The sequence below is a fragment of the Coptis chinensis genome, chromosome 4 (assembly GCF_015680905.1).
Source record: "Coptis chinensis isolate HL-2020 chromosome 4, ASM1568090v1, whole genome shotgun sequence".
Taxonomy (NCBI): domain Eukaryota; kingdom Viridiplantae; phylum Streptophyta; class Magnoliopsida; order Ranunculales; family Ranunculaceae; genus Coptis; species Coptis chinensis.
In genome coordinates, this window is record NC_141459.1 from 12,540,359 (window position 1) to 12,553,229 (window position 12,871).

At 36.2% G+C, this 12,871-nt stretch overlaps 1 protein-coding gene across 1 annotated transcript; it reads left to right on the forward strand.

The window, feature by feature from the left end:
• Window positions 1-2,020: 2,020 nt before the first annotated feature.
• On the forward strand, window positions 2,021-12,326 carry LOC147501940 (putative glycosyltransferase). The gene is given in 17 exon segments (XM_086606926.1): window positions 2,021-2,291; window positions 2,368-2,478; window positions 2,568-2,623; window positions 2,716-2,858; window positions 3,007-3,204; window positions 3,310-3,509; window positions 4,319-4,418; window positions 4,514-5,104; window positions 5,742-5,864; window positions 8,469-8,549; window positions 8,632-8,963; window positions 9,087-9,344; window positions 9,839-9,861; window positions 9,864-9,922; window positions 10,015-10,237; window positions 10,819-10,987; window positions 11,853-12,326. Coding segments are annotated over 17 exon segments (2,931 nt in total). The 5' UTR covers window positions 2,021-2,166; the 3' UTR covers window positions 11,992-12,326.
• Window positions 12,327-12,871: the final 545 nt, after the last annotated feature.

The window sequence follows — 12,871 nt, forward strand, 5'->3', positions numbered from 1 at the left end:
AAGAGTACAGTACAATACTCGTGTGCTAAAAATTAATAAAATTTAAAAATTATTTTTCTTCATTCTAAACGGTGTTTGGAAAACTGACAGAATTTGGGGTTCTCTAATTAAGAAACGTGCACGCACGGACAACCTCCCTCAAATTTCTAAGTGACCTGGCAATTGGTTTGATAGAAAAATACCAAAAAAATTAATTAATTAAATATTAATTAGAAAGCCCACCCACTACCAAAGCCCGTTTCACAGGCCTAACATCAAGGTCGGCCCAACACGAAGCCCATAGTAAAAAGTCTTTTCCTAATTCTTAAAAATTTAAAACTAATAAGGTTTTTCTTTTTACAAGACTTACCAATTAATATAGCGTATGTGTATATTCTATTGATTAATTTATCCTAAAGTGCATGCTGGCAAATTCCATATCCTATATTTGGTTGTCTATTACTCTTTTTTGTTTTGGGCCAAGTTGGGGACTGAGAATTACTGAAGTCTGGGGAATTGACGTGCTTTATACCATAACACTTTTGAGTGTTCAAAACCTCAAAACATTGCCAAACTAATAGACACTACAACAATGATCTTAGTCAATAAAACTAAAGTAGTTACTATCAAGTAATTCCCACTTTCTAAAGGTATTCCTTCAACTGAATCAACTGTCATTGTTGGTGCACTAGCTCCATACATATTTGTTGCATCTACTGCCATGTTGTTGTTATTGTTTAGCTTTGTCTTTTTCCATCTATTACAATCACTTGCTTATGACACTAAAATCTCTGTTTATATTTTCTTTTAGTAAGCCCAATGGAACATTCCTCACCAACTTTGGAACGTGTACTGTTCTCTCATCGAGTTAAGGCTACATAGAAATGATTAGATATGATTGGTGTAAACGCTTCATTGGTACTACTGTAGGAATGGTGTCAACACTTCATTTATAATGCATAATTGTTTACAGGATGAAGAGATATATTATAGGAATGTTCGAAATGAATGAAGAACTAATTTTAAAATTACACTATTGAATCTTTTAGCCTTGCTGTTGGTCCATGCTAAAGTGTGGAGAACTTGACTAAAGGGGTTAATCTGCATAGCTTGGGTGAATGAAATATCAAAGATGGTTTTGAACACATCAGTTGCTGAAACTTCTAATTCTTATTTCGGACACAAATGGATGGTGAGATGGAGCTCAATGTCTGTACTTTTTCTCTTTTGTTCTCAGGGATATGCAGATACAAATTATTGTCTTCTACGTTGACATACCTTTTATTTTACTTTCTAATTAATCGATATGTGACTTTTAATTCTTTTTGCCAAGACCTTCATACTTCACATAAACATAGATGTTATTGAAATTAATATATTTAAATTGAAATATCACCGCTATATTTTGTGTTATTGATTGTTTTCTAACACCTAATCCCGATTTGTCACTCAATTTTCTCCAAATTTAACCAATTTTATTTATCAAGTATATATTTTAGCACATCTTAGCAAGTGACGACGTGCATACCCATGCACTTTTGCTAGTATATATTAAGCCTTTAGCATAAGACTATGCTGTTGTCACACCAAATTTTAAAAAACCACCTTATAACTCCGATAATAAAGTTTCCATCTTGCCGATAAGTGAAATGAAGGATTCTGATATATCTATATCTTAATATTAAAGCTCCCACGAGGGTATTTTTCGAGCTCTATTAAAATTTCACCTTATTTCTTATTAAAACGAGAATTTTTTTACTATTAAAACGGGAATTTCTCTTCTATTTGAAAAACGAGAATTTTTCTCCTATTATAACAGGAATTTTTCTCCTATTAAAACAAATTCTAACACTTCTAATTAAAGTGAGAATTTTATTCTATTAAAAATATAATATCTCTTATAATTGAAAAAGCGGGTTTTTAAAATTTAATTAAAATTTCATTAAAAACAATTTGTGAGGAAATTAAAACGGGTTAGAATTAAAACAGTATTCCTAATTTTATAAAAAAAATCTAAATATTTTCAAAAGAACTAGTGTATACGGACGGGACGACGTGTAAGAAAACCAAACAAGCGGCAGAAAAAAGTGAAAAAAACGCGGTTTGCATTCCGCCGTTGACGTTAAATAGAACATCGTTCTCCTCAAATCTGATTCTGAAACAATAATTTCTCTAAATAATCCGAAAATGGACCCAAAAGATCGAAGACCTGAAGCTCTCGGAGACTTACAACTTCTTCCCGACGAAATCATCTGCTCTGTCCTAGAACTCTTAACTCCTCGTGACGTCGCATGTGTTTCTTGCGTCAGCAGGTTTCCATATCTCTTCCCCTTTTTTTTTTTACAATTAATCAATATATATATAATTACGTGTCATGAATCTGGGCAGTGTGATGTACGTACTGTGCAATGAAGACCCATTATGGATGATATTATGCCTTGGGAGTGTTACTGGTCAATTGGAGTATAAAGGTTCTTGGAAAAATACTACTCTATTCCAGTAAGTATTGATTACTTATTATCGTGTAAATATTAATAAGAAGAGAAAATGTTTATGGTTGTTTTTGTTTCTTTTTTATATTCTGACAGCCAACATGTTCCTGTTGAACTTCTGGAGTCTTCTAGAAAACGCCTTCATTTTGATGGTAATGAAATAATCCATTGTTATGCTTAGTTTTAGTTAACTTGTTGTTCATCATGTACTATGCATTGTAATATAATGACACGTATTATGCAGGATTCAACTCTTTATTTCTTTACAAGCGGTTCTACAGGTGTTATACCACTTTGAACGGTTTCTCCGTGGACGGAGGAAATGTGGAGAGGAAGAAAGATGTTTCATTAGACGAGTTTCATAATGAATATGATGGACGCAAACCGGTATATATGAAAATTGTTACTTATAATAATCTGTGAAGCACGGATGCGGGCACACACATGGGCTTGGTGACACATGGATGCTATTTTATTTTTTTTATTCTTTTCAGAAATCATTGTTTTTCTTCGTTGACTCACCAAACTCTCTCAGGTATTGCTTACTGAAATAGCTGAAACATGGCCAGCAAGGAGTACTTGGACAACGGAACAACTGTTGCAAAACTATGGAGATACAAAATTCAAAATCTCTCAACGAAGTTCTGGGAAAATCACTATGAAATTTAAGGATTACGTCTCCTACATGAAACTTCAGCATGATGAGGACCCTCTTTACATTTTCGATGACAAGGTATTTATAGTTTAAATTATATATTCCTGTACTGCATTTTTCTGGAAAATGCTCTATAGATATTTCTATAGATTTTTTGAGATAAATAACCTGCAATAAATACAGTTTGGGGAAGTTGCACCGAGTTTACTGAAAGACTATAATGTGCCTTATCTATTCCAAGAAGACTATTTTGACGTGTTGGATAGAGACCAACGACCTCCTTTTAGATGGCTAATCATTGGACCAGAAAGGTCTGGTGCATCTTGGCATGTTGATCCCGCTCTCACCAGTGCCTGGAACACTCTTCTGTATGGGCGAAAGAGGTAAAATCTATTGCTTTTTTTTTAGATAAGTAAATTTTATTCATATGGTTGCAAAATGTGGTACAAGTATGAGAGAGAAGCTTACTTACAAGGTTCAACCAGTGCCCAAGTGGACTAGACACCTCCTAAGACCTCTTAGTAATTCTGTAAAGCTCTTTTAAAAGAGAAATTACACCCCAAACAATGACCTAAAGGCCCCAACTTTCCACCCTATCACTAGCAACAATGTCATTGCTAGAGATGCACCTAGTTAGTCAACATGATCATCTTCATGCCACCTCTCTAGGATAGACTGAAGCTCCATTGTTTGTTCATTCCCACAACCCCTAGTGTTATTCCCATGTATTTCCCCAAAAAGCTTTTCAAGGCCCATTCTTCCCAATCCAGATGGTATCCCCAAGTTGGTTGCTAATGGCACGACCACGTATTTGATCCAATCGCGAAAGTTGTCAGTGTTTTGGCACTTGTATACTCTATTCGCAATTTCACCAACATTCTCTTCATTAAGGTAAAATCTATTGCTAATTGAGTTCTTTTTCACAATGTATTTTCTGCATTATTAGAGACATTGATATCAGTGACAATGATAATACTGCTTGTTGACTACTCATAATGTTTGTTGTATTCTCTGAAACATATGAGATCAGCAATCTTGTAATCATAATGCTAGATTGTATTCCCCTAACCATGTAACATGATTTTACTCGTTACTAAAAGGGGTCCATCAGCAATCATATAATCCCTCTTTTTAACCTTTGTTTGCTATAGTTGAAAACAGAATTCCTAATCCATAAGTCAAACTTTAACAGGTGGGCACTTTACCCTCCAGGTAGAGTCCCTCTGGGTGTCACTGTACATGTTAATGAAGAAGATGGTGATGTCAACATTGATACTCCATCATCTGTGCAGGTAATTTCCATGCTATTATCTATGGCGCCATTAGCTTGTTCTTTTCTTTCAACCTTTGTTCCTTTGTTTTGATATTTTCCTTTGCCAATCAACAGTGGTGGCTAGATATTTATCCGATGCTTGCAGATGAAGACAAACCAATAGAGTTTACCCAACTTCCTGGTGAGACAATATATGTCCCAAGTGGTTGGTGGCATTGCGTGCTAAACCTGGAAACCACTATTGCTGTGACACAGAACTTTGTGAACTCAAAAAACTTTGAATATCTGTGTTTGGATATGGCTCCTGGTCACCTCCATAAAGGAGTTTGCCGTGCTGGATTGCTTGCTATTGATGCTGAATTTTCTGAAAATGCTGAAAGGAATGCATCATATGATAACAATCAGCTAAGTTATCCAGATATGAATAGGAAAGAGAAGAGGATGAGAATTTCAAAAGCTGGGGAGGACCCATTTGTTGATGAAATTGCTAATGATTCTACAAATGGATGCTTAGGAAATAACAATAAGCTGAAGATTCAAGACTTTTCTTATGACATAGATTTCTTATCCATGTTTCTAGAGGCAGATAGAGACCATTATATATCTGTGTGGAGCCCAAGTAATTGCATAGGCCAAAGAGAAATGAGGCAATGGTTACACAAGCTTTGGGTGAGAAAGCCAGGGATGAGAGAGTTAATATGGAAGGTTCTTATACTTTTTCTTTTATTCTTCGATCATTTTGTTCTTTATGTTCTATCAGTTTTCATTTAAGCCGAGAGTTGCCTGACCATATAGCCTAAGATTCCTACCTAGATGACTTGAATTGTTCTGCCAACAGTATGGAAGAAATGAAATGGGCACAATTCTAATGACTGTAGGGGTATGTAATTTGACATCCTAAACTCAAATCTAGCTAAAGCATCAGGAATGGTAGAAGTCGTATGGAAACAGACTCAGAAAAAAAGTGTAATTGAGTGAAATAATTCAGAAGACTAGATGGTTTTGACTACTCAGATTGGCTGGTCTATGAAGCTTTGTTGCTTGGGCTTCAGATGATTTCTGTTACCATCCAGGAGCACCCCCTTCTTTCATGCACTTACATTTAACCCCGCACTGTTTGACTGCCAACTTCCATGTGTATTTCACTGTTGCTCGTTAGTATGTATATTCATGCTATCTGTTTTCTTCTACATGAAATATCTTTTCTTTTTTATACCTCCGCCCGCTTTATTTTGAACTGAAAATAAAAGATCTTATTTTTTTTTCTTTGGATGCTTCAACTCATTCAATTTCCCATCCTTAATATCTATCGTATCACTGACTTATGTTTACAATCACATAGGGCGCTTGTCTAGCTCTTAATGCAAACAAATGGTCACTATGCATGGAGGAAATTTGTGCATTTCATAACCTGCCTTCTCCCTTCGATGATGATAAGCTTCCTGTGGGCACAGGTAGCAATCCTGTAAGTGACTTCTACTTCTTTATTCATTGGTACAGTATTTTTGAGTTTCAACTAGCAATTATTCAGGAAACATGCATTTCCATTGAAAGAATTAAATATCCAATTTTAAGGATTTTTTGGGTGCCCGAAAAGATAGTTTACTATCGTAGAAGATAAAAGATCTTTCAAGGATATAGATTGCAAGAATTGGGGAGGAAACTGCTTATATGAACCAATTGACATCCCAATCAAGGAGGGGCTCCCTAGGGCCAATTTATCATACCAACTTTTCCCTGATGCATTGCAGTACAAATATACAATAAATTTATTTTAGATTCAATTTATTGAAGTAAATAGTCGCTGCATAGATCACCATTTTATCGTTCCCCCATTAGACTAGAAAGCTCTTGTCTTTGCTTAAGTGTCGGCGTCAAAGTTAGCTTCAAACCAAGTCGTGACGCTCATCCAAACTGGTTTTGTAGCTAATCGTTCCACATAGATCTTACACTCCAGTGAACTCAACAATGGTGGGAGTCAAATGGCAGCAGAGATTTAACCAATAATATGGCCACCCCCTTTCAATTGTCTTAAGAAATCATTTTACAATGGCAGTACATTCAGCTTCAAAATTTGTAGGAACACGAAAACCACCTATAAGAACTCCTAGCAGATGAGCCTGTTGATCTGAGTGTGACGCCGCAGCTGACCAATTCACTCAATATATCAAGTTCCACACATAAAGTTGATAAAGAAAATGGCAACTATTCTCCAAGAGAAGCAATTATATTAGTCACAAACTAATCTTTATTTCTCACAAACAAGCTCCATAAGAATCAAAAGTAAACTAGATCAGTAATCATTACGATCACCCATGATGTCATCATATTGCAAGGCTAATTAAATTAAGGTTCTCGAAATTAGTGAAGGAGGTATTTAGGGTCTGGAGAACCCAAACAACTTTAAGATTTGTGCCTGTGATTTTCAACTTTTAAAGTATATGTTATCAGTGTGAGTAGCCATAGATGAGCTAATGTGCTTCCCGTATGAGTAGCTTAATATATAGTGAGGCCTTATGATCATAGCCCTATTACTCTCTAATAAGGTGAGGTGGATAGCAGATCATCTTCCAAGAGCCATTATATTGACTTTGTGGAAGGAGAGAAATGCTAGGATCTTTGAAGTACAAGAAAGAGAACTTATCAAGGTTGTGGAGGGGATCAAAGGGGTTTCGTATCAAGATTTCATGTGTGATTGGGATGTCCTAGTAAATTAGGTGGGAAATGTGGGATTGTAGTGTCATATGATAGCTTCTTGTTATAAAAACCACGTTGTAATATGTTAGCTTCTAGCTCAATTGGTCGTGTACCTTTCTCCTCAAAGGAGAAGTTGCAGGTTCGAATCCCACCAAGCGTTGTTAGGATTTCTTTCTTGTGTTATTATGTGATGGGCCTTTGGGCTAGGTGAGCCTTTAGGCTAGAGACGTGGTGCTGCTACAATAGGTGGACCAAGGAGCGAAAAACAAGTCTTCATGGACAAAGTGGAGGCAGTTGGGTCTACTCAAAATGGCGCAACGGCGAGAGCCTTCGTGCTAGGTTCCCTTCAGGGTTGGTGAACCTTGGGGCTAGGTTGCCTTCGGGGTTGATGAGCCTTGGGGCTAGGGTCCTTCAATGTAACCAGTGTGGGTCTGCCTTAACCCTCTAAATATTTCAAAATAAATAAATAAATAAAAATTTGACAACTTTATGAAGGGGAGGGATAAAACCACTCCTAAAACGTACGAAGTCATATCTCATTCTACCAGTTGAATTAAGGGCTAATATTTTGTAGATATGATCTCCCCACCATGAATGACATGACCACCAAATTTCAGCTCATTCAAATATGTCTAACATAATCAAATGTTATTATGAAATCGGAAAATTTTGAACCTTTAGATAAACATTCAAAATTGAACACTAGTTTTCGCAAGGTTAGACATATCCAAATAGGATGGAATTTTGTGGGCATGCTATCCATTGTGAAAAGATCATATCTACAAAACATGGGGTCTTAATTCAATTTGTAGGTCGATGGAGTGGCTCGGGAGTGGCTCTATCCCTCCCCCTTTATGAATTGTGTTTTTTAGTGATAAAAAAATAAAAAGTATGAGGAGAGCCTTAGACAAACTTTTTGTTATAAAATAAAAAGAAAAAGAAATGTATTTATGAGTTAGCTCGGACCGTATGATTCAGATTCAAAATGAATTTTAGTGATTGTACGCTTAATTTGGATTGTAGGATTTGTTTTACCATTTGTATAGTTGATCTTGATATTCTCAATTAAAAGACCAAGTGACCAGCACAAAGAGAATGAAGGTTTTCACTTAATCACTATGTTAAACCTCTCGGGACTCGTGATTGAATGTTTTGATTCAAGTCCTTAAAATATCGCTTGGTTAAGTTGTTGGGGGATTATATCTTGTAGGTTCACATAGCATTAATTTAGTTTCTGACTCGGCACTTCTTAGTGTCAGCATTTTTGGGACAAGACTAACTGTGAAAAGCATCCATTGTTTTCACACTCAAGAACTCCCTTTTTCTTTAGTAACGCTTGGCAGGAGCATGTAACTTATCTACTTCTCAACAGGTTTATCTCACTGCTGACCATGTGATTAAAATCTATGTTGAAGGAGGATTGGAGTCTTCATTACATGGTTTAGGCACCGAGGTATTAGTTAAATCCTTTCTTTTTATGTCTCAATTCATGAAGTTGACCTGTCTTTCCATAATATTTTACTTTGTACGTGCAGCTTGAGTTTTACAGTCTTCTACACAAAATCAACTCTCCTCTGAAAAATCACATTCCCGATATTTTGGCAAGTGGAATTTTGTACCAAGTAAATGGATCTTATGATATTGTGCTATGGGATGGCAAAGGTGTCCCTGATGTAATTGCTAAATGCAATCTGATTGAAGAGAAGTGTCCAACTGATGGTTTCCCTTTTGGTGTATGGAGCAAGAAACAGTTTGAACTTAAAAAAGCTGGCATGCCAGTAAGTGAATGTTTCAGTTCTGCTAGGAGCACAACTATATGGCCGTATATCGTAACTAAACGATGCAAAGGGGATATATTTGCACATTTGTGAGTTATTTATCTTTGATTTAGTTCAACAAAACTCAGTACTTACCTTTACTGAACTACGGCTAGATGTCTGCTAAAATTATAAAATTTCTTTAATGGTGTCACTGTATTTACTTTTTTCAGAAGAGATACTTTGTCTTGGGATGAAATCCTAAATTTGGCTTCCTTTTTGGGAGATCAGCTACGCAATCTTCATCTCTTGCCCATGCCATCTTTTGCCGACTACATCTATGGAAAGCAAGAGTCAAGTAATGATATTCCCTCGGTAGATGTCTGTCCCAATGCACTTGAGGAGGGACTTAGCATTCCAGTTGAATGGCGATCTTTTATTGAAACTCTCGCTATGAGGAAGAAGGATGTTTCCAGCCGCTTGGCTAAATGGTATGCTTTATTTTTATTCAAAAAGGTTCATTGGCTTTTAATCTCAGTGCTACTGATGGAGTCACAAAGATACACCACCAAGACATGTTTTATCAAGAGTTCGACTATCAGACCATGTTGTATTTGTGTTGTTGTTGCTGAGTGGTGACTAAAATATATGCAACATGTGCACTCCCTTCCCTTTTCAAATGAATTAGCATTGCTGTATGCCATACTTTGTTCTTTAATGTTGCACACTCTAGTACTGCTGGATATCAGGTATCCGTGGTCAGCCTGACTGCAACTATTTAGAAACACAATTGCTAATCTATCCATGAAGTCCATATAAGACCTTTTTGTTACTGGCCCAGCTTGGAATCTTTTGGAACTTAATACTTTCCTTCTAGCAAATTGTCCGTTCTTTTAATTGCAGTCATCCATGGTGATATTTTATAATGCAAACATCATTTAAGGAATCCATATGAATGCTCTTGTGAATTTGATATAATTTCCAGGGGGGATCCTATTCCAAGCAATCTGATCAAAAAGTTGAAGACTATATCCCAGATGATCTTTCGCTGTTGCTAAACATGTTTAAGGTTCTACACAATTGTCAAAAAACCTTTTACACTAGTGCACTGGCATTTTGACTTATATGAGTTGTAACATTTCAACATCATGTTAATTGTAGGATGAAAAAGGTCTACACAGGGTCTGTAAGTCTTCCAGCTGGATACACTCAGATATTATGGATGACAACATATATATGGAAAGATGTTCTCTTAGTGGCTCTAATGAGCATGCCATGGATGTTAGTGAAGTAGTTCATGATTCTGTGAATGGCTGCGGCGGCTGTGCAGAGCAGTTAAATTGGCGCCCTAGCTGCATACTGGACTTCAGTGACCTGTCCATAGGTTAATTTGTCTTTTCTCACTCATTCATGCTATATATATGTGTTCCTTGGGAATATAAGTATGTTTTCCTTAAGTAATTAGCTTCGTGAAAGATCCAAATTACACGTGACACCAAGAATAAAGACTCAACCTTATAGATAAATAAGTAGACAAACTCTTCTTGTGTGTAGTGTGTACACTGATGGATTTTCTGTGCCTGTGTTATATTGTTTTAATAGCAGATATAATTGCTGTCTACCAAGGTCATTTTTTGCAAAAAATACTAATTAGATTACCGATTTAATGATACTAGCAGTTTCATGTATCACATTCTTTCACACATTTTTGGAAAAAAGTGGCCATCCTAAACTCCATTAGTTATGTGGTTTCAGCAAACCTATAATATTAATCTTTGTCTGTGATGATCTGATTCATGAGACCTGATTTCTATACCCTTGCCTGCAGCTCATGTAGGAAGGGGTGGCTCTTAACTCTACAATTCGGAATAAAGTGGTCGTTTTAAAGTATCTTAAAGAATATTTTCTAGCAAATTAAGGTTCAAAGGTGCTTATGTGTCGTCTCTATTCTATTTTCTTCCGCAGGTGACCCTATATATGATCTGATCCCTATTCATCTGGATGTCTTTCGGGGAGATCCAGATCTTCTTAGAAGGTTCTTAGAAAGTTATAAACTGCCTTTGTTGAGAAGAACATCACAGTATGAATCAGTTGGGATTGGCAATAAATTTGAACGATTATCATACCATGCTATGTGAGTTACCAACTCTTTTATACTTCATATATGTTTTCATTTACCTCTTTCTTGGTATTACGAAGTATTAGTTGGATATATCTTCATATATATATTTTTTCACGAATATCGACATCTGACTTCTTACGAACTCGAAGGAATATAACTTGAGAAAATTATCTTTATAGTTGGTCCTTTTGATCAGATGCATCTCATGTTCCAGATGCTAGACATTATAGGAAGAAAATATAAGCTATGCTGTTTCTTCTTCTCTCTCAAATAGGTTTCCTTTTGGATAATGTGTTTAAAACAAAACGGAGATGAATGAAGGTAAAGAATAAAGGGTTAACTAGTATTACCCACTAGATGAGCCAATTAGGATTTCCCCCTTACTGGATGGGGAAATTAGGGTCTCCCCCCGAAATACACACAAAAAAAAACACGGTCAACCAGGGTTGACCGTGTTTTTTTTGTGTGTATTTCGGGGGGAGACCCTAATTTCCCATCTAGCAGGGGAGGAATCCTAATTGGCTCATCTAGTGCGGGGGTAATATTTGTTAACCCAAGAATAAATACTCTTGAATCATGCTTCTTAGGGTGGCAGCCAAGTATGATTCGACATTTGTACTTCAAACAAGTAAGAATATATAGATGGCCATTGATCCATGCTGCAGCAAGTGATCGGTATTTTACTGCTCATGAGTTGAACACTATAGAACCTTCCAAATATCCAAATTGATGTGCTGATTGTAGGGCCTTCTTTTTACAAATAGACAAATAGTAGTGTTTTTCACCACCATGTCATCATAATCTTGTTACATTTGGTGAATCTGGTGTCTTTGATTTATGGGTTTTGGTTAATTTGAGCAATTTCATCTGTGTACAGGTGCTACTGCATTTTGCACAAGGATAATGTACTGGGAGCTATATTTAGCCTGTGTAAGGAACTGAAGATGGTCAAATCATGGGAAGAAGTTGAAGAGATTGTATGGGGAGAGTTAAACAAATATGAAGGCTTCTCTTGAATTTGCTCATCGATCATTTATTAGTCATTTGTGCAGGACTCAATCAACTGAGCAGTTGGAATCTTGTAAGTTGCAGACTGGACGAGCAAATTGGTAACACTTGGCTTATAATTATACTGCTGCAAGCTGGATTTTCTGGTAACAAGCACTCTTTGTAACTTTAGTTTCTAAATTATTAACAGAGGTAGTTATAACTAATTTTAAAGTCTTGCTGATCTGACTGACCGACTGTTGGCTACTGTGATTGATCTCTGAATATAACAATGTAAAGGCCATTACCTGTAAGTAAAAGATTTCACTATATGAATATAATAAAAGCCTATTGGTTGCTCAAATTATTAGGCCACTAGTTGGTCAATATATCAAATTGGCTACCATCTTTTCAAGGTTTGTTGTAGTAAGAGAGAGAGACCTGCACAAATAGTAAACTGAATTTCTTTTAGTTAATGGAAACCTTTGCCAAGAGGCAAAAACAGCATTTTCATAGCCCTCAAAGTTTTTGTTATTTATAACTTAGATGTCTGAGAAGCAACGAGGCGACTCTAGTGTGTAAACCTTCATAATATTGATTGCCTTTAAAAGTCAACATACATAATTCAATCAGCTCCGCTTAACATTCACACAAGGTAAGCATGGTATAGATTGTACTAGCTTTAACTCTTAGAGGCCCCTGTTCAGCATGACACTGAAATACAAGTTATAAACGCAATGAAGAAAGTACGCTTTGAAATCAAATACAAGAGCTACTAGACTGTTAGATTCATCACCCAAAATGTCGACAAAATTTAAAATGCAACCTGGAAGTTAGCTTCTCTGTGGATGTCTGAAGAAAAAATCCATTGTTTGGCATTTGCTACTATTTAGTTTTCTGATTACCCCT